A 25,007-nucleotide genomic window follows, 5' to 3' on the forward strand; every position below is an offset into this window, starting at 1 on the left:
CCACAGCCTATTTCCTTCCTTTAGTCAGGCATTTGAGAAATTCTATCAGGATTAAATTTGCTATTTTTGTTTACTAGGAAAAGGAAATTACTTTTTACCCACTCTGGTTTGCATTAGGAAAATTTCTGTGCTGTTTTCTGATTATGTGTCTCATGGATTTAATACATTCGTATTTATCATAGACCAACAATACTACAGAAGAATATTTCCCTTTAAAATCACAACAGAAAACAATCTTAATTTTTTTTCTTATAAGTATTCTAAAAGGTCACTGGTTTTATCTTCTAAATCTTAATCAATTTGACTTTTATATCACGGGAAGAAATGTATTTAGCTTTTACGAATGATTTGTTAGAAAATGTTATTTTACCTGCATACTGTTGTAAGTGAGGTTTTGTTCTCAGTTCAGTATTTTCTAAAAGGTCAGTAGTTTAAACAAAACATTTAAGCTCGCGCTGAGAAATACTTCCATATTATCGGCTTTTGAAAAATTTATTTTTCATGCAGTGCACCTGATCTCTACTTTAAAGCAGATGTATTTACCAGAAGTTATCCTTCTATCAAAACAAGGTAAAGTGTGCCTACGTGAAGGCACTCTCTCTGGGAGCCATAAATCTGGTCAACCACGCAAACCAAAATATACAGTAAATATTCACACTTTCATTTAAATAAGGATTTTAATATCCATAGTGTTGAGAACCATGTTTAATTCTTGGAAGTGAAATTCAAGGTAATAAAAATATTAAATAGAAGACAACATACCTCTCAAGTATCAGCGCTTGACTGAAAAAAAAAAAAGATTTAAGCATGAAAACATCAATTCCTTTATTTTGGGGTCCCAAAGATAAGATTAGAACTATATTCAATCTAACCACAGATTTTACTGTACTCAACGCCGTAATTCACTAACAAAAACCCCACTGCGGTATTACAGCTTTTCTGTGTTTCACATTTTCCCCCATAGTTGTTCAGAGTTCTAATCTCCGTTTCAAACACGATCCACGTGACAGACTCTCAATTACTAGTCTTGCTTCTTTGGAAGAGTACTATTGTGGCATTTGCTCATTTAACAGAAAGCACAAGGGAAAAATAAGGAGATACCCATCAGACCCAAAGTTGAATTTCTGACAATACTAAGAACAAAAACCCCGTTTTTGAAAATAAGCTATGGATCTTGAGATGCTGCCACGAGGCCGGGGTGGAGGCTGACTGATCGTGTTGCCTCCCTGCCTCTGCTGCCTTCCCTATTAAGAGTAAGGACCCACGTATCTACCGGACTAGGTGCCTGTGACTCTTTGCATTCCTCCCTAGTCTCTTACCGTGACTTTGACAAAAATACCTAGTTCATGACAGAAAGCGGCCTGCTTCTGATGGGTAGACGTCACATCATCAAAATCCTTCCTTCCAAAGACTCTACGGTCTAGATAAAATTTAATTTGTTTTCAGCATTTCTCAACAAGGATACTCCTTGGGATAGCAGGAGATACTTGGTAAGTGAAAAGAACTCTTAGACTACAACTTACTGAATATCTCAGGATTTGCTGAGCATCAGGCAGTTCAAGAAATTGAGGTGTACCGAGGAAGGACTCTAAAGCTGTCCGCGACGCCCAGTTAGGGGACCCGAGAAGCTGAGGGCAGCATCTCGCTCTGCAGTGGGGAGGCTCGGCCTGGGGAGCGCAGCAGGGAACCAAGGGAGAAGGCGCCTCTCCGTGGAGCAGAGCCCCAGGGGTCTGGGGAAGAGCGCCACATCCTTCCCGGTGGCTGAGGAACAAGACAGGCTCACAGACACGAACATCAGTGCGAGGGGACATTAAATTGGCCCCTATCCGGGCTGTGGGATGGCACCCTACATCTAGATCTCAGTCTGCCAGGAGTGTGTGTGTCCACAGACTGTCACTATTAACAAGAACAACTGTAAGCTTGATTGGGTGAAAACAAAGGAGCTGTAAACATACCGTGTTTTTCTGGGTGTGCCCATGTCAGGAAATCATTTTCTCTCCGGCTCAATGAGCAACATTTTATTCAAAGTTAGAGACAATAGTCACTCAGTTCCTGTGTTGTTAGAAATCGCATGGGGATTTCTGCGCATACCTGGAATCTGGAGGACAGGCATATGATCCCACACACCGAGGGACAAGAAGCATAGAAGAGAAATCCAAAATTTCAACATACCCAAGCTACGTCTATAACGTATCCTCCACAGAGCAGAGTAAAATCCTCGGGACTCCACAAAGCTGCACAACAGGGGGGTCTGGATCAAGTTACTGAATTATTTTGCTTGACGGAGTCACTGCAAAGCAGTGGGAAACTTTTGAGGCTCTTCAATGACAGGACACAATTAGAAGTGAAATACTTTCAAGCAATAGCCTTACTTCTTTATAAAATGTAGACCGATAAACTCAAATTTAGAAAGGTACCCTTGGATAAGTGGGTGTGATTAAGGATAGACGTTTCAGGTAATTGTTAGATGAACGTTTTTCCAGTAATCTTTAAAATCAGTAGGATTAATCAATTGTAGTATTGTTGTATTTTGGCTGAAAATACAGAAACAATGACCCAATGATTTGAACCTTTCTCATTTGAGTTTATTAACAAATACTCCCAGTGCTATTAGCCAATGCCTCATTATTTTAAGTACCCACCAACTTTGCAAAGTATTTTAAGATATACGGGATCTAGTGACATGAAAATCTTTTTCTCCTCAAAATCTATTTGATCAAGTTTTCATCTGGTTAAAAGGTCAGCATTTTGAGAAGTAGGACTTTGAGAGGGGGATTTAGCGCGTCTCAGCCACAGCTCTTACAGAGAGAGATTCTCATCCGGGCCCAGCAGGTGTGGGCCACATGCATGACTACTGGAGTTCACAAGGGCTTCGTTTTTCTTCTTCCTTTTGATTTATATTATTTCATACATCCTGAATTTTAGGGTTTAGGCTCCGCACATCATCTGTTTCTTAGCATGGCTCACTTAATCTGAGCTTTTGAACCTCAGATGAACCTGGACTGAGGTTATGAGTTTGTAATGAAACCTGAAACTAAGCAACTGTCCCCTGGTTTCAGTCTCATTGTTGAAGTCGTCATAACTTCAGGGCACAGGAAGCATGGGTCTGGCACATTTCAGAAATTCTACTTGTTTTTAAAAGACAAGTCTACTATGTGCATGATAATGGACACCTTGGGCACAGCTGTCCTAGAGCTGCAAGCCAGCAATCAAGAATCCTCCCTGGGCCACTTCCCAGGTCCTAATTTTCCTTCTGCACCTTTGTCCTTAGTTTAGCAAGTTCTTCTTCTAAGCTTTTAATATGTTCCTTCAGGGTGGCCTTGTCTTGCTGGGCCTTCTGACTGGCTTGGCTTCGTGCTTCCTCAATCTTCCTTTCATACCACTTTTCCATCTGAGTAGAAACAGCCTCAAAAAAATACTGGGTAATCTCCAGAGCTTGGGAAGTGTCTCGAACGTGAGGGGTGGTCTGCTCGCTGCCTGCTGCTGGTGGCAGCTGCCCACAGGGGTTGCTGGGTGCTGGTTGCTGGGTCCGATGCCTTGTCTGCCCACTTTTCCCAGACTTCTTGGTTTGGGTGCCCCTGTCAACACAGGGCCCAGCCTGCTGATCACATTTGGCTGCCTCTTTCAAGGGCAGTAAGGCTGTCTGGACCTTGACATTCCTCAGTCGGGAGCCTGTACAGTCTGAGGAAGACAGCTCCTGCTGTAGTCTGTGGGTAGCGGTGGAGTTGAAGGCCTTTTCCTTGGGCCTCACCACCTGAGGAGAACTGTCAGAAGCTGCTACTGGACCCGCAGTGATCACTGATTGATCCACACCTAGTTTCAGAAGGAAAACAAGACCACGTTGACACAGCCCTGTGGCTCTGCGTCGGCATTTCAGAGGCCAGGTAATCCTATACACCATCAGCCTTCCCCACTGCCAACCACCATGTGCAATTTCTCCTCTGCCCTCCCCCCTTCCACGTCCCCCTGATGATCATTTTGGGTGGTTAGGGCTTTCATGGATTAACGACACTGGTGGCATCTAAGCCAAAAAATTGCCGGCCTTCCCTTTAGCTAGTTAGAAAGCTTAGAAAGCTCTGGGTACCATCTTGTGACGGCTAAGGATGACACGGCTCAGCAAGTAGGTCTGAAACAGAGCTGGGTATGTATTGATGAGAATGAATACGCCCATTCCCTAATTTCTGGGCCTTTTCCACACCATAGCCCCAGTTACTAGTTCCAATTCAGAGAGGTGGTCATACTCTCTACCCAGAGCTCCAGCCACGTTCCCTAACTAGACCTCGCATGAAAAATTTGCCCAGGATTTCCCCAATGTTATGGGCACAAAGAACATAAAACTGTGGTTCCAGAAATGGTCTATAATAACATAATACACTTGACATACCAAGATTCCTCACAGAGGCCTAATTACAAAGGCTCTACATGTCCGCAAAGTCATCACCGAGTATAATCACTGCGGCTGATGAACAGACACTTTGCTTGAAAGATCTCTTTATCTAGCACCTGGGGCGGCTTCAATACATGAACCGCTGCTTATGGAGGTTTACGTAGCTGGACTAAGGTCAAAGGCTGATCAAGGAGAAGAAAGGAGAAAGCAGCGCCAGAGCCAGGGCAAGAGCCCCGCTGAGGAGACAGATGTTTGTTCAAAACTCTTCATCTTTGGGGCCCAGTCTGACACCATCAATATTGTACCTGAAACACAGCTATAACCAGTCAACAATTCCTTTATTCCTTCATTCAGATATTTTGAACACTTAAATAGGAGTACTTTATTGATGCATAGGAACTGAATGTACAACAATAAGCAAAGAAAGTTCTCAGCCCTATAGACTTTACAATCCAGTGTTGCCCACAGCCCTATCCTAGGGGCTGCCTTTGGACACAGCGGAGAACGGTATCTGGGGGTTTGACCATCTTTGGATGGAATGGCTCTCTCTGCCCATGTGTTACCTGTAGAGGACTCGCAAGTAGATGGTGTGGATTTGCTCCTAGAGGCCCTGGAATCTCCAGAAAGCTTCAGCTCCAGATTCTGAATCTTTAACATGCACCAGGTTTTTAATTCATCCACCAAGGACATCTAAAACAAACAAACAAACAAAAACAACCCCGCACAAATGATGAATTGGACATGTGATTTATGAATGAAAGCATCAAGAGTGGACTTTTCAATTATGATAGTTCCAGATATCATCTTGACAGGCCTCAAAGCTGTGGATGACCTCCCCTCCCACAGCCACACGGCCTTCTCTGCTTGCCCTCCCCTAGACGAGGATTCACCCAGCACCAAGCCTGATAGTTTCTGTAGTCTTCGAGTGACTTAAGAGACACCTTGAACACCCAGAGCTTCCCAAATCTTACAAATCAAGAATTTTTGGCTGCTCAGGAGCATGAACTCTCTCATACTCAACAAGTACTCATTTTATGTCTGTGGTCTCAGGTAGACAAACTCCCCAAGGGCAGGAACCAAATCTTGCTCAACAACAGAGCAGTGCCCAACAAATGCACAATACCTAGAGGGGATTCAGAGCAGAGACTACAGCTTCGCCTGGGTATTCTACGAACGGTTCAGTCTCCAGCTCTTACCAGAATATTCAGCAACAAATGGACTGAACTACATGTTATTTTCTATTCATTATATAAATGAATAAAAGGACATTAAAAAGGACGTGCTACGTAATACAAATGCTTTTATGGGTTCTTGGCCTCTGGGTTTTCAGTGATGGGTCCATCTTAACTCAGTGGAGACGTGTAGTAAATACCCGGCTAAGGGCAGAGCCTGGTTTTCACCTGTCGTTTCTCTCCGTCGTGCTTCTCGGCGTCGGAGTGCTGCTGCAGGCGGTTCAAGCACTCTGTTCTCTCTGCTGAGAGCCGCTCAACCATCAGCTTGTCCAGAACACGCATCTGGGATTCAATGGGCAGAGAGCAAAGGACTGAGATGACCGCAGGATGGTCCCTTGACTCCTGAGACGGGGCTCTGGGGGACCAAGCAGTGGCCAGAGGAAAGAGAAGCAAACCTCAACTTCTCTTTTATCCTAGTTTCATCTAGTATTCATTGAACCCTAGGTTTTCACAATCCCTGAGCATGTTTCTGTGCAGTCACGCCTTTTTCCCATTTGTTAAATTCCTAAGGGGTTGAAGAGACTGAACACACAGTAAATCTACAACTTGAGCCAATGCATACCTAGTATTAGGGTAACCTGAGGTGTGACTTAGGGAGGTGGGTGGGGGTTTGGGTGAAATAGGTGATGGGGATTAAGGAATGAACTTGATGGGATGGGCACCGGGTGATGTGCGAAACTGCTGAATCACCATATTGTACACCTGAAACATAACACTGTGTGTTAACTGTACTGGAGGTCAACAAAATAAATCGGGTACTAGACAAAAACAAATTATATGTTTAACTCCATATACAGAAGAGTACGTTGCCATTAAATAGCACACCGAAACTCAACATGTCGAAGACATTACTACGTTTAAACATAAGCTACAAAGATGGCAAGGGCTCTTCGGGTCCCAGATGAAGTCGTAAGACCTGTAATCTACTCCACAGACCCACCAAATCTACACCCGTTTACAGAGCAATTCCTCCTCAAGACCTGAGGGATGACCGAGCAGTTTGCGTACCACAGAAGATAAGCCATACAGAGCAGAGCAAGGGAGGCAGAGACACGGCAGCAAAGGGAACCCCCACCCCCAACACTGCACAGTAGTGGGGACAGGACTGGGAACGTGGGAAGATTGGTCTGCCCTGGTGCACAGGAGAAAAAACAGGATTTCAAAGGGCAACTAGAATACAAAGGAACCAGATCCCTGCCAAATGTCAGGGGAGCCACTGGAACGGTCTCTAGGTCACAAGGGCTGGCAAGCACCAGAGTCTACGTTCCTCCTCCACCTTGATGTCGCAGATGCGAGCCTGGGCACCACAGCCATCCTGCCGCCTCGGGGAGCCCTGCCCTACGCCACCACCAGCCCCAGCTGTCCCGCCAATGCAACCCCAGCATGGTACACACATCACACCCTCGGTCAGTGCTCACTACGGCTCCAGCCGTTTTGCCGAGGTGACACAGGCGCAACGCACCTTGAACGCTCCAGGCCCCTCGCTTCAACTCCAAATGACCTGCCAGGGCGCACTCAACTCCGTGCCCTGAGACCTCCCCGCCCGAGTCCCCTTTGCTCCAGACCACGTGCTCGGGGGCATCCCGGGAACAGCACCTGGAGCACATCAGCTTCGGCTGAACTGCCGGGGGGCCAATGGCACAGAGGGCCCTGGGACTGCCCCACTCTGCACCCACTTCAGCTCAGGCCATCCCACTGACAGCCCCAGGGCAGAGAGCCTGGGGAGCCCCCAGGCCACCCCAGCCACGGTTCTGCCAGCCAGCCAAAGTCACCAAGCGTGATACCCTCTACACAGGGGATGGCTACACCTCAGACTGTTCCTTCACGTTGAGGATAAGGAGCTGTTCTGCTTCGTTCTGAGGAACAAAAGCAGAAAGTCAAGCAAATGAGGAGACGGAGGACTACGCTTCAAACAAAAGAACAAAACAAAAGAACTAAATGAAACGGAGGTAGCCAACCTGCCTGGTGAGAGTTCAAAGTGATGGTCTTAAAGATGCTGAGCGGCTGCACAGAGGGGTGAATTCAGAACTCCAACAAAGAAACAGAAGATATAAAAAGAACCAATCAGATGAAGAATATAGTAACTAAGATGAAAACCACAATAGAAGGAACCAACAGAATAGAGGGTGAAGAAGAATGGGTCTGGAATCTGGAAGACGAGGTAATGGCAAGCACCCAGACTGAACAAGAGAAAAAGAATTTTAAAAAATAACCATAGGTGAAGGGATCTCTTCGGCAACCACAAACAAACATTCGCAATACGGACATCCCAGAAGGAAGGGAGAGAGAAAAGGGAACAGAAAACTTATTTGAAGAGATAGCTGAAACGTCCCTGAGCTGGGGAAGGAAAATAGGTCAGGAAGCACAGAGTTCTAAACTAAATGAACCCAAAGGAGATCCACACAGTGACACATAAATAAAAGGTCAAGAGTAAAGAGAAAGAGAATTTCTAAAGCGGCAAAAGAAAATAACATTCAAGGAAACCCCCATAATGCTATCAGCTGATTTTTAAGAAACTCTGAAGGCCAGAGGAAGTGACAGGATATATTCAAAGCACTGAAACAAAAAAACCCTACAACCAAGACTCCTCTGCGCACCAAGTTTATTATTCAGAATCGAAAGAGAAAGACTTTAACAAACAAAAGGTGAATGAGTTCGTCACCACTAAAACAGCCTTACAAGAAAATTTTTTTTAAGATTCCACTTATTTATTTGAGAGAGAGAGAGAGAACACAAATTGGAGAGGGGCAGAGGGAGAGGGCAAAGCAGACTCCCTCCCTGCTGAGCAGGGAGCCCGACTCAGGGCTCAATCCCAGCACCCCAGGATCATGACCTGAGCTGAAGACAAATGTTTGTCCTGAGCCACCCCAGTACCCCAACCTTACAAGAAATTTTAAAGAGATTTTTTTTAAGTAGTAAAAAGGCCATAATTAGAAAATTATGAAAAAACAAAAGAGTTCATGAGTAAAAGCAACATACAGTACAGGTAGTAAAGCACTCTGGTGTGAAGGTTAAGAGACAAAGTGAAATTGTATCTTTAAAGTTAGTTAAAGAAACTCAAAAGAAAGATACAAAATGACAGCATACAAAAAACGTGGGGGGGGGGTCAGTAAAAATGAAGTTCTTTTTGAATGTATTCAAACTTAAGTGACAATTTTTTTCTTTTTTTTTTTTTGGAGAGAGAGAATGTATGTGCACATGAACGGAGGGTTGGGGTGGGGAGAGATGGGGGAGAGGGAGAGCAAGAATCTCAAGCAGGCTCCATGCCTGGCACAGAGCACAATGTGGGGCTTGATCTCACGACCCTGAGATCATGACCTGAGCCAAAATCAAGAGAGTTGGTCACTTAACCAACTGAGCCACCCAGGCTCCCCAGGTGACCATCAATGTACCATAGCCTGCTGTATACTTAGGATGTTCTATATGAATCGGATGGTAAACACAAAACTCAAACCTAGGATACACACACACACACACACACACACACACAAAAGTGAAGCAGAACACTAAACAAAGTCATCAATCATAAGGAAACAGCAAGAGAGGAACAGAATTACAAAACAAGAAAACAATAAAATGGCAATAGGTACATAACTATCAATAATTAAATGTAAATGGTCTAAATGATCCAATCAAGAGACAGAGGGTGATTGAATAGATTAAAAAAAAAAAAAAGACCCATCTATTTGCCGCCTACAGGATACTCACTTCAGACTTAAAGGCACACACAGACTGAAAGTGAAGGGATAGAAGAGATTCCATGCAAATCAAAGGGGAGTGGGGAGGAGGTAGCCAGGGTAGTAATACTCACAAGAAACAGACTTTAAAACAAACTTTAAAACAGACTGAACAAGAGACAAAGAAGAGCATTACCTAAGGATAAAGGGATCAATCCAACAAGAGGATTTTAACAATTGTAAACACATATGCACCTAACATCAAAGCACCTAAATATGTAAAGCAAACATTAGGAGACAAAGGAAGAAACTGATAGTAATACAATAATACTGGGAGACTTTAACATCCCACTTACATCAGTGGAGAAATCATTTAGATAGAAAATAAGGAAACTGTCTTTAAAGATTCTATTTATTTACCTGAGAGAGAGACAGCACGCGCGAGTGCGTGTGTGCAAGCACAAGCAGGGGGAGTCACAGGCTGAGGGAGAAACAGGCTCCTGGCTGAGCGGGAGCCCGATGCAGGACTCCATCCCAGGACCCTGGATCACGACCTGAGCCGAAGGCAGACGCTCAATGAACTGAGACACCCAGGCGCCGCCCAGGAAATTGTCTTTGAACAACACATTAGACCAGTTGGACTTAATAGATATTTATAGAACATTCTATCCAAAAACAGAATACACATTCAAGTGCACATGGAACATTCTTCAGAATAGATCATGTGTTAAAACAAGTCTCAATAAATGTAAGATGACTGAAATCATATCAAGCACCTTTTCTGACCATAAAAATATGAAACTAGAAATCTGCCTTCAGCTCAGGTCATGATGTCAGGGTTCTGTGATCATGACCCCAGTATACTGGGATCGAGTCCCACATTGGGCTCCCTGCTCAGTGGGGAGTCTGCTTCTCTCTCTCCCTCTGCCCTTCGTCCCTGCTCATGCATGTTCTCTAACAAAATTTTTTTTTAAAGATTTTATTTATTTATTTGACAGACAGACAGACAGCGAGAGAGGGAACACAAGCAGAGGGAGTGGGACAGGAAGAAGCAGGCTCCCAGCAAAGCAGGAAGCCCGATGCGGGGCTCGATCCCAGGACCCTGGGATCATGCCCTGAGCCGAAGGCAGATGCTTAATGACTGAGCCATCCAGGCGCCCCTCTAACAAAATATTTTTTAAAAATTGTTAATACCTATTCTTCCCAAACTATTCCAAAAAAATAAGCATACATACACCAATGGAACAGAATAGAGAAACCAGAAATGGACCCTCAACTCTATAGTCAACTAATCTTCGACAAAGCAAGAAAGAATATCCAATGGAAAAAGGACAGTCTCTTCAACAAATGGTGCTGGGAAAATTGGACAGCCACATGCAGAAGAATGAAACTGGACCACTTCCTTACACCATTCACAAAAATAGACTCAAAATGGATGAACGACCTAAATGTGAGACAGGAATCCATCAAAATCCTTAAGAAGAACACAGGCAGCAACCTCTTCGACCTTGGCCGCAGCAACTTCTTGCTAGACACGTCTCCAAAGGCAAGGGAAACAAAGGCAAAAATGAACTATTGGGACCTGATCAACATAAAAAGCTTCTGCACAAAGGAAACAGTCAATGAAACCAAAAGACGACAGAATGGGAAAAGATATTTGCAAATGTCTTATCAGATAAAGAGCTAGTATCCAAAATCTATAAAGAACTTATCAAACTCATTACCCAAATAACAAATAATCCAATCAAGAAATGAGCAGAAGACACGAATAGACATTTCTTCAAGGAAGACATACAAATGGCCAACAGACACATGAAAAAATGCTCAACATCACTCGGCATCAGGGAAATACAAATCAAAACCACAATGAGATGCCACCTCACACCAGTCAGAATGGCTAAAATTAACAAGTCAGGAAACAACAGATGTTGGTGAGGATGTGGAGAAAGGGGAACCCTCCTACACTGTTGGTGGGAATGCAAGCTGATGCAGCCACTCTGGAAAACAGTGTGGAGGTTCCTCAAAAAGTTGAAAACAGAGTTACCCTATGACCCGGCAATTGCACTACTGGGTATTTATCCCAAAGATACAAATGTAGTGATCCAAAGGGGCACCTGCACCCCAATATTTATAGCAACAATGTCCACAACAGCCAGACTATGGGAAGAGCCCAGATGTCCATCAACAGAAGAATGGATAAAGAAAATGTGGTGTGTCTGTGTATACACACACACACACACACACACACACACACACACACACAATGGAATATTACTCAGCCATCAAAAAATGAAATCTTGCCATTTGCAGTGATGCGGATACTATGCTAAGTGAAATAAGTCAATCACAGAACAGATTATATAATCTCACTCATGTGGAATTTAAGAGACAAGACAGAGGATCATGGGGGAAGGGGGAAAGAATAAAACAAGACAAAGTTAGAGGCAGATAGACCATGAGAGACTTTTAATCACAAGAAACAAACTGGGGGTTGCTGGAGGGAAGGGGGTGGGGAGGATGGGGTAACTGGGTGATGGACATTAAGGAGGGCACGTGATATGATGAACACTGGGTGTTATATAAGAGCGATGAATCACCAACCCCTATCTCTGAAACCAATAATACATTATATGTTAATTAAATTTTAATTAAAAAATATTTTTAAAAATCTGAATAAATGAGCTTGAAAGAAATCACAAAGGCAGGCCTCCTCCCTGACAGCCCGCCTGACACGCTCAGCACAGAGGCTACAGAAGAGAAGGATGTGCTGAGGGCTCTGATTTCCTTTCCTGTCGGGATACCTGGACGTGCAGCGCTCCGGGCCACCCACTGACCTGGTGCTGGGTCTTGTTCTCCATGTGTCCCAGCTTTGTGTTCATTTTATCCTGAACTGAGCCCAGCTCTGCCTTGATCTCCTCCACAGCTGCCTCCAACTGATTCTCCAGCTTGTTGATTAGGGGTTCACACCGACAGCCGTTTATGGGTGCCTGACGGGAACAGTAAAGGAATCAATCCACTCAATCATTCCTTCAACAAATTGGTTTTGAGGACCATCCAGTGCCAGTCAGTGTGCAGGGGGGAATACAGATGATGGAGGAGGCAGGTTCCCCCCCGGCGTAACTTTGGGATGTCCAGTGGGCCAAGCTTTGGGACCAACAGGCACTAAGAAGATTCAGAGAGCGCCAGTGCTTGTTGCTTTTATCCACTCTGGGGCCTCAAGACGATCCAGTCACCTAAGCATGGTGTGGAAAGCTTTGTAACTACCGCTGCGTGCCTGGGCCTAAGCTGGGGGTGCGCCTGCAATTCAGGTCAGGAGGGCCGCCTGCTTTATCTTCGAAGCTCATGCCCTCAGTCAACACTGAGAGTGGTCCCCAGGAATAGGGACACATGCACGGCCTTGCCTTAGGCCTGTGGTCCTAGGTCCAGACGGGGCTTGCCAGGTACCTGCATCACTTTCCCGTCCTTGCCGCGGTACAGCGTGTACAGCTGGTAGGCTCTGAACTCATGGGGAGGGGGTGGCGGGGAACATCGGTGCCTGGGCCTCTTTTTAGGATGACTATGAGCATGCGAGGTCTTCTGGTGTCCAGGCTGTTGGTCTGCTGGTGGGGTGGGGTCAGAAAACGCTGACACCTGTGGGAGAGGAAGGGACAATGCCCCCGAGCACTGTGACATCTACAGGACTGACACCCAGCCAACCACTCCCTTCTCACTCACGTGTGCCGAAGACCCAGCTTGCTCTGTCTCACGGCATTCCGCTCCAAGCACCCCACGTCAAAAGAAATACATCAGCTCGCTAACCTTGTGTTTGAAGTTAGCCAGATTTACTTTTTGTGCTCTGGCTCCCAACCAGCAAGCCAAGCAAAGTGGCTTTTCAGCTACTGGGCATGACGCTATCCCAGGGCCCTCTGCCAACCTGCCTCCCAGCCCTCTCCACGCTGCTTTCACGTGCCTCCTGACCTTGGGCCTTGACTTTCTCTGCCTATTGTCCTTTGCTCTGGGCTCTGGGGAGGCGGACAGGATATCTTCTCTGGCCTCTTCTTTCCTGGGTACAGCCTGTTCACTGCTGGGGGTGTCTCCTGCTGAGACACTTCCCTACAGAGGAAAGAAAAAAAGCCCAGAAACCAGTTCTAATTGCCCCCCCTCTATCTTTTTCTGTAATGGTGTAAAATTCTGTTTGCGAGACTGCATCTGCTAAAGGACCTAGGGGACATGGCGCCAGTGGCAAACAGGGAACGCTGCCCGGTGGTCCACACTGCACAGATTCTGTTTTCCCAGTTGCTTGAATATTTGGCTTTGACTAAATATAGCCTTGGGTCTAATTCTATATTCTAGAGCTTTGGGAACCTACCACAAACACCTCAGCGTGAGATTTTTGATTTTTTTGCATTTCGACAACTGCACCAACAATAAAAACACATTCATTCTTTGACCTGGGACCTCACAATTCATAATGGAGTAGGAGAAACCTCTGAAATGAAAAAACATCCCATTTCCACTCCTTATAAGAACTTTTACAAATTAACATATACAATTCAACCACAGGAACTTAATCAGAGTTACAATGCCTTAACCCTGGAAACGGATAAGAAGATTTTGAAATACAATGATGAGTACTTGGTATCAAATTCTATGGGCCAAAAGTTGTCTTTACATCCAAGCCTTTTTCGTCCTGGGAGAGCGGAAAGGCACGGTTCATTCCAAGGCTACAGTGGCTAGTCGTGCAAGCTGTCCCCGTACAAGGGCACCTGCAGAGGGAGCTGAAAGCCAGCTCGGGTTCTCTGTAGCGTATGAGCCCGAGCAGGGGGCATCTTCTTCTCAGTTCTCACAGAGGAATTACCTGTCCTAGCACAGCCTCAGTCGTTCCCTTAAGCAAAAAGGAAGCAACCTAGACCGGTGGTTGTGAAACTTTAGTCCACATTGGAATCACCCGCCGGGCTTGTTCAAAGACTGCTGGACCCCTCCCAGAGTTTCTGATCCAGTGGGTCTGAGGTGAAACCCCGGACTCTGCATCATTAACAAGGTCCCAGATGACACAGCGGACACCACACTTTGCACCCCTGCTCTATACAGTTAAGGGCACAGTGTCCGAGGCAGAGCCGTCCACATGGTGGTGACAAGGCCACAGATATGGGGGTTAGAAAATATGGGCAAACAGGCTCAGGATCCGAACCCTTGGAGGAGTGGAGGACAGGGAGCTGAAGAGAAAGCGCAGACAACAGCGTGCAGAACCAGAGGACAGCAGAGACAGAGGAGGGCGTGGCCGCTGCCACACGAGCCCAGAAGCCGCGGTGCCAGTGTCCCACCCTCTGGAAGGGGGTGAAGTTGGGGAGGGCGGGAGGGCTACCCCCCACCTTGCTTTGTGCCACCTCATCTCTTGGCACAGACTGAGCTCTCCTCTCTTCCTTGAGCCTCTCTCTCTTTTTCCTCAGGCTTCGCCCACGACTGAAGCGCAAGACCTGAAGGAGGCAAGAAGCATCGTTACAAACCACCGGCGTGCGCAGCATCAGCACGATGGAATCGTCCTTGGACCTGGTGCTCTGATCTAATGGAGCTTCCAGCCTAGCGGGAGAGACCAAGCATTCACGTCAACAAGCACTTCCAGACTGCCTGCAAGGCTTCCTAGGTCCTGTGCCGGGCGGGCTCTCTAGGGACCCAGACGGGAGGAGCTCGTTATTCCTGAGCTCCAGGAGCTTGCAGTCTAGGACCAGAACAACAGGCGTTTACGCGCTGGGCCAGGGCCACCATATAGGTGTGTCTAGGCTGTGCACGGCTGAACTCCAGGGAACACCACTCACAGAGACCAGGACAGGAATGGCACCCCCCTGGAGTGCTAGAACGCGGTAGCCCCAGGCCAGGCACAGGCTCACTGTCTTGGTACACTGGACCTGAACTAGCCCATCAGATGTTCTCTTGACCAAACCATATTCAAGGCATTTGTAGTGTGATTCAAACACTGAGGTGCATCTGTGAACCATGGGACCAACTATGGGACAGAAATCTCTTCCCCAGAAGAAAGCATTTGGTCTGCCCCTTCGAGGGCAGGAAGGCAGAATGGACACAGGCAAGTAGACATGGGGTCCGATAGCCCGATTTTGGAACCCAGCAGCAGCTAGCTGTAGAATCTTTGGGGAAGTTATTGCCTTCTGTGTATTCTCAAATGTACGTATGGGAGTTAATGGAATTAACCAAGGTAAAGCAGGCGGCTGGCACACCCTGGACCATCAGGCATGGTTAGGTGCCTTCCTCCTGCCTCAGGCCCTAGAGCGCCTTGATCGGCACAGGCAGTCTAAGCAGAGTACAGACCTTTGAGCTGGCAGAAACCTTCAGTCTCTGGCCCAGCTCCACACCCTTCCCCCAGGCCCCTTGCTCCCCGTTCCACCAGCACCCCCTTCAACCAAGGAGGTCCAGGAAGTGAAAACACCCTTTTCAAGGTCTCATAAATTTTCTGCAATAAAACATTTTGTCTTCATAGGTCGATAGTTCAGCACAGTCTTCAGCTCAATGTTCAACTTTCTTGTGTTCATTAAATTCAAGTGACACAATTATGGGACAAAAAGAACCTCTACAGGCAGCAGGTACCATCTACATGGAGATTTCCTGACAATATCTGCCTGTGGCTGAACCAGATGTTTAAATAGTATCCTCATCCCCTAAGCCAGCAGCTCTGAAAGTGTCGGGAACCCTGGGTCCATGAGGCTAAAATTATCTTCATAATATTACAACAGCGTCGGCCTTTCTCTCTCAGAGTGACAGCGGTGTTTCCCCGGAAGCTGCACACGATACTGCAAAGGCTCACATGTGGAAGAAAAGGCGAGCCCTCCCCTCTTCTTTGCAGGAGAACAGTATGGAGATTTGCAGAAATGTAAAATAATGCTACTTACTCTTCTCACACCACTGGTTTTTATAAAGTTACTTTTCACAAAAACAAGTTCATTTTGTGGTAACAGAGTTAAAAATGTTCATTTAAAAACAACATTCCTCAAGTTGAATTTCAAATATGGTAACTATAACAGATATAAACACAGCTCTCTATGGGCCTCTAGAACATTAAGTGTCCCTAGACCAAGAGGCCCGAGAGCCACTGTCCTAAGCCCTTTCTTAAGCTAAATTCAGACTCACAAGGAAGTCAAGTTTGATGCGAGGAACTGACTAGTGCCCATCGCTCATTCAACTTACGGACCCCTGGAACAGAATACAGCCCCAGCATCAACCCCAAATTCACTTTCAGAAGCATTTGTGAACCGTATCAATCTAAAATGAGAAGGGATACTCAGAGGTCACCCAAATCATCAGCATAATTCCCTCCACAGACCATGTTATTGGCCAGGGAAAATAACTTTGCATGGCTTACAGCCTTTCTCAGCGAACCCTATCATCTACTAAATGGAATGTCATCAATCTCCAGCTCACAGAAATCAGGGTATATGGAGCTTTAGAAAGTAACCTCTTAGAACTGCTGTGAGCCAGTGAAATCCATGGTCAGCTAAGGTGCCACGGCAAGGAATTTCCTGTTTCACACAGAGGAAGGCTAGTTCTAGAACTTCAGAACAGAAGAACAGCATGTATACAACTTTATGCATATTCAAAAGTTCTTTATGTTGAGAACAGAGTTTAACATAATCACGTAAAATACTTGGTAAAATGTCATTCTATTTATGTGCTATTCAAATGGGTGTGGAAAAACTGAAGTCATTTTTTTTTTTTTTTAATGGAAACACTAAAGGAGAATCACATAGGAAAATGATCCACAGTCAGCCTTTTCCCTGCGAACTCAGATCCTGGAGATCGGGAAGACAAAAGGCAGGTGGGTTAAAGGCCTAGAAGTCTGTGTGCCTTGGGGAAACTCCACCCCACAGAATTTGATGATCTTCCCACGGCTAAGGACAGAGCTGGCTGTCCTAACTGCCAAACACTGACATGGATATAACAGAGGGGGGACTCGGACCTTTATTATAGCATCCCCTACTTTTTGATCTACGAGAGACCAGCATTTTTCTATCAAGATTCATTGATGTGATTCAGTTGATGATTTGTTTGCAAAAAGAAAGAGGCAGAAACTTTTCCAAAGGATCACTTGACTTGTGCCTGCCAGGGGCTCCACAGACTTCCAGACACCACTGAGAAGGACCAGCTCCACGGGCAACAGGGTGATCAGTTTTCAAAAGGCAAAAAATCATCACCACTTCCAGAAACTGCTAGTCATATCAAGTAGGTTTTGAAAACGTAAATGAAATAAAGGCCATGCAAACCCCTGTGCTAACGGGGCTCGCGCGCAGCAGTCTGGTATCTGGAATTTTCCTCCGGCTTCTCTGAGACTTTAACTTCTCACAGTATCAGGCAGAATAAGGTCAAAAACAAATACGTTTTTGCTGTAATGTAACACAGAGTAGCTCCAATCGGGAAGCAAACCATTTCCTTAATATTGGACATTTAAGTTTAACAAAATATTGGACAGCAACAGAAAAGCAAACTGGCTTCCATTATGATGAATAATTATGGGAACTGCAGAACACTTTCCTACTATAGTTAGGATAAAGGGCAGGATACAAAAGGGTATGTGTGTTGTAGGCACATTTATAAAAAGTATGTGTCTGAAAGGTAATATGAAGAAACAAGAACAGTTATTTCAGGGTGCCGAAATGATGAATAGCTTATACGTTATTAAAATGTTAGATAACTTCAATCTCAACTCAAATGATATCAATTTTTTAAGTTAAATGATGCCCCAAATACCATTATATTCAATACAAAAGGGAAGAACACCATCATACTTAACCGCCTCTAATGGACATGTACTGCTTTATTTGCCTAGACTGGATCCCCTCCTCCCACCTTTCTCCAGGAAATGCCCCTTCCAAGCACATAGTCAAATGGACACAGCTATCTTCCTCAAGCGCCCGTCCTACTTGTTCAGGGCATTTGCCCCAAGCTTGCCAACTATGACTCTCTCCTGTGATCATTTAAACCAGAACTTCTTCCCCGAGTACTTGGGGAGTAATAATCCACAAAGCCGGTAATGACCATGATCCAGCCACAGAGAAGAAAGGGTGCCCGCGTATGAAGACGAGCCCACTGAACCTTACATCTCTCATTCTGGTTATCCTGGAGGCCCGTGTAGATTCTGCATTTTCCACTGCCTGGTTGCGAACCCATCCATTTCCTATTTAAGTTAGTTTGAATTGGCTCTAATAGACGGCCACCAGAGAATCCCAACCAACTTTTGCAGCCCCACATAATCAATATAATGGAAAATGCAATAAGTCCTACCTGGGGAGCTTTAGTGAGGAGGAGAGCAACTTCTGGATTATTGTGGTAGCGGGCAGTCTCCAATGGAGTCTGGCCTGCCTAAGGAAAGGCACAGGACAAGTGAGTAAAAGACAGCAACCCTGCACACACCTAGCCCGACTGGGACAGCAACTCTGCCCTCAGTCACACCAGCATGGACGCAAGCTCAACAAGATATAACCACAGGTAAGACCTGGCCCTGCTCTTGAGCCTCGCCCCATGCAGTGAGGGAGCCAAGTCACACCTGAGGGCACAATGAGTAACAACCTACGGCAACAGAGGGTCAGTGTTGATCCTCTAGGAAGCAAAGCTCTGGAATACCTGCCCACCAAGGAATGCTTCCTAGAAAAGAGAGGAGGCAATGTAAAAGACAAGGTCAAGGTGGAAGATTTCAGTTGAAGAAACACAAAGGATCATAAAACCCAGCCAAGCAATGAATTTTCCCCGGAGGACACTAGGAAGGACAGATCAGGCCCCAGCCAGTCTCAGGACTTCAACTATAAAGAACAATTAGGAAACTACGGCCATATCAGAGGCTCTAGGGGGATTAAAAAAAGGAGTTGGTAACAATGGGATTCAAAAGAAGGGAAAGGCATCAGGGGACATGTACGATGGTATAGCACCCAGCACAGGAGAGCTGTGAGGAGGAAGTGGAGGGGGAGGAAGGTGGGGACTGGATACAGGAGCCTTTTGCCCGCTCCAACACTGCCCAACTGTCCACACAACTGTTCCGCCCCCAGCCCTGAGTCTGCTACTTCAGGAGGGCAGAGACCACAGGTCAGCCTCAAGGAAGAAAGGGTGCCTGAGCTGGTGCCTGCCCTAGGACCTAGGAGAGAGAGGCGGGATATTGAGAGAGAGAGAAGGAAAGAATAAGGTGATTTTGGAGAGAGAAGAGTTTTGAGGATGATTAATCTGACGGTCATTGGGCCACTTTTCTGAGGAGACTATCCGTTTACAGGGCAGGAACTCACTTTTGGGAACATCCACTTGTCAGTTTACTTAGACACCCGTGAGCGTCCCTTTTCAGGCAGGACGTGCTCACTCAAGCTAGGAGTCTAAAGAGAAAGCCTTAGGGCTCATCAATTCATGGGGCTGCTACAAGCAAGGGTTCCCTCAAGTCCACCTCTGGGGTCCCCAGCTTTAGCAGAAGCCCAGCTCTTAGAGTAAGGCTGGGGGAGCTCTGTGCCCTTTGCAGAATAAGACTGGGTGAAGCTATGTGCCCTGCAGGAGGTGAGGTAGTAACACACCCTATTCTGGAAAGGGGTGGGGACGATTTTTAGAAACATTGTTGCAACTTAACTTACATTATTAACAATGGTCCCATCTGCTCCAGCTTCCAGTAAGATTTTAACCACTTTCTTGTGATTTAGGGCAGCAGCAACATGAAGTGCTGTGTCTCCAGCCTGAAATTAATCAGAAGAAAGGCTGCTAAACTCCATCTGATTATGGTTCACAGCCCTCAGGTTTTTCATCGCATCGCCTGGTGGTAGCTTTTCAAATTAGGATTTGCCTTAGACTGATAGGGGGCCCTTTGCTCAAGGGTTATGTGGTTCTCTTTAAAAAGATGTCTTTAAAATGACCTACATACAAAGATCACATTCCTTTCTGACTGAGGATACTAGAAATCGCGGGATCAAGTGCAGGAGGCAAAGTAATGTCGGGCTGGGGTGCTTGAGAACAGGGTACCTGAGGCCTCACACCGAGACAGGATAACAGGCACACCACCAGGGGCCAGCAGGCTGGCCAGCACACAGCTCTGAACCACATCCCTATACCCAGTCAGAGGGCCCCTTGGTTTCTGAATACTAGAATGAGCAGAAGCTGCCAGAAAGTGGCTACTTCCACAAGCACCGGGGGGAATCCCAGCCCTGCAGCACCTGTGGGAATGTAAAGGGCCCACAGGCAATCACTTTGCAGGCTCAGGGTGTTCGTTCTTCGTTTGGGTGGAGTCACGAAAAAAAAAAAAATCAGTGTTCACTTAAGACCATATGTCTTCAACCTCTGACCAAATGGCCTATAACAAAGTTCATATTTTCTTTATACAAAAAATGTTCAGACAATCAACTATGAAAGGAGGCTATGGACAACTGCAGCTTGGTGGGCCAATTCCCAATGTGAACATTTGTATTTTCCCAAGCAGGAGGATATAAATCAATCAGGCAAATACAGAAGTTTTGAAATAACCCGTTCTCTCCCATGGGGTAGTCAGGTAAAGCTCCAGATGATGTGTTTTCCTGGGCAGCAGGAAATCCAGCTGTCCTGTGGCCCTGCTCCACCCCCCCCCCCCCGCCCCGCCCCGAGGAGCCAGGGAAGTTCTAGTCCACGGCTGAGTCACTTGGTTCTGTGTGTTGGTGGGGCTCTGCAGCAGTGATCGCCAACCTTGGCTGCAAACTGGAATCAGCTGGGGAGCTTTAAGACCTACTGACGCTTGTGTCCCGCTCCTAGGCACTGATTTAATTGTACCGAAGCGTAAGTTGGGCATGGGATCTCTCAGAGCTCTCAGGGGAAACATCCTGCCAAGGTTGAGAAACACGGGTTCGTGGGGGCTGGGTAAGGGTAATCGGAATCTGCTCGAAGCCTGGAGAAGGACAGGTTTAGGTATTTAGCTGGGCCAGTGCTTCTCAATCCTGCCTGCACCCTCAAGTCAAGAGCTTTCTAAAAATCCCACTACCTGGATTCTGGTCACTTTAAACAGGGGTAGGATTCAGCTTTGGTATTTATAATTTCCCTGTTGACTCTTAATATGCAGCGGGAGTAAGAAACCACTGTTATGGGGCACCATTAATCTGAATAATGATCTGTTTTTAAAATTTCAGATACACGCACCAAACTCTGAAAAGCCAAACAATGTATCATTTAGGTATCAAATACGAAGACATTAAAAAAATCTACACTCCTGAAAATCACACACATTTCCATGGAAGACTGTAATAATCACAACTTTATTGCAAATCCCCAGTATAGAGCACAGAGGCAGATCACAAGCCCGATGTTATAGAGACCAGAGACTGCATCCGCTCAAAGTGGCAGTGCAAGGAACAGAATTCACCGGGTCAGGAGACGCCTAATTTCCTTGCTCATTTATTAAGCCACATTCCCCTCTGAGGGTTTCCTTTGTAAAAGCATTACAAGCAAAACCTGCCCCAGGATCTTCAACATGCAAATGTGGAGATATGCACTGGAATGAGAAAAGCAGGCTCCCCGAAGGAGGCCAGATAAACCAGGACCACAGGAACTCGGTGGAACACTCATGCAAAGGCCAGCACTGGCTTACTCCCAGACTCGAGGCTCCCAGCAGCCTCTGCCCGCATTGGTGCTAACACACTGGTCAGCCTGGTGGGAAGGGGGCCCCGTAGCCATGGGGAGGACACATGCACTGACCTGGTTCTTTTCATGGACAGAACAGAAAGCACTGAGGAGGAGCTTAATGATGGACAAGTGATTATAGCGTGCAGCAACGTGCAAACAGGTATCGCCTGCCTGGGGACAGAAATCAAACTCTGAGCACAATCTGACCAGTTAGAAAAAAAAAAAAATTAAAAAGCTGGCAGACTAGCACATGTTCTTTAGAGGCGATCAGCCTGATCTGGAAGCATCCCCTCTCCCGTAGGGGCCGGGCTGCAAGACCCATAGTTCTGGCTGCTGCGGCGGCTCCGCTTGCATTCGGCCATGCAGACGCCCTGCTTTCAGGTTTCAGACGCTGGGTGCCCGCTCCCCATGACACCTTCACCAGAGCGAAGGCAGGCTCTGCTTACCCAGCACTTGAGAAGAACCCACTCCCCACAGCCTCTCCCCCAGCCCAAAGGCTCTGGAGTGTACCGACTTAAGACCAATAGCACTGCTTTGGCAACGAGCCCTCTTCCATCATGGATTCGTCACGGCTCAAAGGACAGCACGGCAGGGAGAGCCATCAGATTTTAAGATCATGTGTTCTAAAAAAAATTCCAGCTGCATCTCATTTGACGCAGAGCAGTCTGGGGAGCTGACGAAGAGGCAATCACTGGCGTAAAACAGGGCATTCAGATAAAACTCAGGATCAAGATCTTCCTTAGCGGTCACAGGCTAAACCACTCCCAGGGAGAACAAAACGGGAGACAAAGTCAGGACATTCTGCAGTGTTTCCTTGAGGTTTTCATTCAAACTCGGTCTAGAGAGAGCAGCCAGCCAGCATAACCTTCTCCCCTGGATTAGGAAGGAGTCACACTCAAAGCCCAGGTTCAGGGCATGCTGAGACCCACTCTACAGGCATCTGCCCTCCACGAGGGAGACCTCAGCTAAGGCCATTTTTTGAGAGGAGCCCCAGTCAAAGTCTCTAGGCGAGTGACGAGACAGGGGACTTTTAAAGGAACCACAGCTTCTGGAGGGAGAGGTATGCCCACGTGACCTCAAAAGTCAGGCATCCTCTAAAAACAACTGACCCACCAGCTCATCCCCAGGGCTCCTCAGGAATCGATTTGTAGACTCGGGCCCTGGAGCATCAGGAGACCTCCCCTGGAGGGCATCGTCTGACATTTGCTAACCGTACAACACTACGTGGGCACAGGCTTCCTGGACGCGTTTGCCAGCACATGCTAGGAGAAATGCTGAAACAAACCCAGGCTGAGGAGCGAGGGGGAAAGGATGGGAGAAAAGCAGTGTTTGAGTCTTGATTCCTCTTCTCCAGCCCCTGGCCGACCCTTTACGACATAGCAAACAATGAACACTTTATAGATAGTCCCCATTTTCATTTTCTAGGCATTAATACTCAAGTATGCTTTCAGGGTTGCTTTCCAAGGGGACACAAGAGAGCGCGAGAGAAGCCGGATTTGTTCACCCACGTTATTTTTGAGGTCGGCCCGGGACCCGCCCAGCAGGAGGACGCGCGTGCTCTGGGAGTGGCTGTTCTGGCAGGCCAGGTGCAGAGCGGTGTTCCCCGCCTTGGAGAGAGGCAAGAGAAGGGAGGACACGTTAGCGACACGCTTCTCGCCACACCCGCACCGGGCAGGCTTCTCAGAGGGGTGATAGGTACTTGCAAGAAAACAAAACAAAAGTCAATGTTCACATTCTCTGCGTCCTGATTGGTGACCCCAGCAGAGGGGTTTCAGTGGCAAGAACAGTTAATTTGGAATCCAGACAGGCACAGGAGTCCCACCTGTCATAAAACCTTGGCTCTGCAACTTACTAGTTGAAAGTCACTGGTCAAGACTCGTAATACGCTCAGTCTTAAATTCCTTACCTGTAAAATGGAGTGGGACCCCTACATCCCGAGGCTGTGAGGATTAATTGGGAGTGCCTGGGAGAGTATTTACTTAATGACAAAATGCTGTGCAAGCGCACTGCGTTCCACTCCTTTCGCAGAGGACTGTGTCCTTCCTGCCCCATGCGGATAACAGCTGTGGCTACAATACTCCGCCAACGGAGTAAAGGCAAAAGAAGCCACTTCCTGTGAGTGCAGATAACTGAGATTTAACTTGTATGCCTTTTGCAAACCGTCCATTCTTGTATTTTCCCTGAAACATCAAAATTTGAACTATAGACAAGGTCCCCCCACAGCAGACAACACAATCACATCTCCCACTTACCATACAGATGGAGACCCTCTTGCCTTTTGGGCTCCATCTTCAATATGCCATTTCACAGGGACAACCAAGGGTCAGAATAATGTCCAAGGCAATCTTACACGAAGAATTCATGACATAAACAGAACTTTTTAAAACCGTGCGAACAGTGCCTGCAAGGCAGCTGATAAAGAAAAGTAACCAGAAAAGCAGACGCACCCAAGGAGATTCGGTGTGTGAGCGAGCTGAGAGCATGCAGGAGCATAGAAGCTCAGAGATTGTTGGGCTGAGCTAAAAAGCGGGGTCAGGACTGCAACTGTGTGCGCGCAGAGCTATCCCACTGCCTGCTTACAGCTTTTCCTCGCCCCGGATCTGGCTTCCACGGCACTGTCTGCCCATACTCAAGGATGTTCTATTCCTCACCTCTTGAAAAGAGGAATGAGTTTTATTTAAAAGAGCAAAACAAAACACAGCACACAGAGGAAAACCGTATGTCGCTGGTTCACTTACCTCCCCTCTCATACCCTCAGCTCTAAGGAGCCTGGGTAGAACCTTCCTTCCTCACTGCTCCCTCCAAGCAACCTGAAGGCTATAAGCCTGAGGGCGTGGTGAGCTCAGGGGTTATCAACCTCCACTGCAGGCAGAATCACCTGGGGGAGCTTTTAACACTATGCGTGCTCAGCTGCAACTCTTCTAGGGACTCTGATGTACTCGGCCTGGGGGTGGCGTCTGGGCAGTTCCCATCTCAGCACCCAAAGTCCTAAACTCCAGGAAACCCCTGGCCCAGGGAACACTGGGACAGCCTGTCACCCTAGGCCCAGTCATCAGGTGAGTTTGTCCCCCCTCCCTAGCCTTTTGTTTTTGTTGAAAGTTTTCCAGGAGATTTTAA

The 25,007-nt window shown here is 46.8% G+C and overlaps 1 protein-coding gene across 1 annotated transcript in view; it reads right to left on the reverse strand.

Annotated features, from left to right (window-relative positions):
• Window positions 1-658: 658 nt before the first annotated feature.
• The window catches only part of ANKRD6 (ankyrin repeat domain 6), a 179,768-nt gene continuing 155,419 nt past the window's right edge, over window positions 659-25,007 (reverse strand). The window contains exons 6-16 of the mRNA XM_026511814.4: window positions 23,399-23,497; window positions 21,963-22,061; window positions 19,886-19,984; window positions 18,564-18,641; window positions 14,648-14,752; window positions 13,254-13,388; window positions 12,741-12,926; window positions 12,131-12,283; window positions 5,788-5,901; window positions 4,951-5,077; window positions 659-3,813 (exon numbers count right to left, since the gene is read on the reverse strand). Of these exons, the coding sequence (XP_026367599.1) occupies window positions 3,242-3,813; window positions 4,951-5,077; window positions 5,788-5,901; window positions 12,131-12,283; window positions 12,741-12,926; window positions 13,254-13,388; window positions 14,648-14,752; window positions 18,564-18,641; window positions 19,886-19,984; window positions 21,963-22,061; window positions 23,399-23,497 (1,767 nt within the window). The 3' untranslated portion in view covers window positions 659-3,241. The remainder of the gene's footprint in view (window positions 3,814-4,950; window positions 5,078-5,787; window positions 5,902-12,130; window positions 12,284-12,740; window positions 12,927-13,253; window positions 13,389-14,647; window positions 14,753-18,563; window positions 18,642-19,885; window positions 19,985-21,962; window positions 22,062-23,398; window positions 23,498-25,007) is intronic.

The sequence above is a fragment of the Ursus arctos genome, unplaced genomic scaffold (assembly GCF_023065955.2).
Source record: "Ursus arctos isolate Adak ecotype North America unplaced genomic scaffold, UrsArc2.0 scaffold_13, whole genome shotgun sequence".
In the NCBI taxonomy this organism is placed as follows: domain Eukaryota; kingdom Metazoa; phylum Chordata; class Mammalia; order Carnivora; family Ursidae; genus Ursus; species Ursus arctos.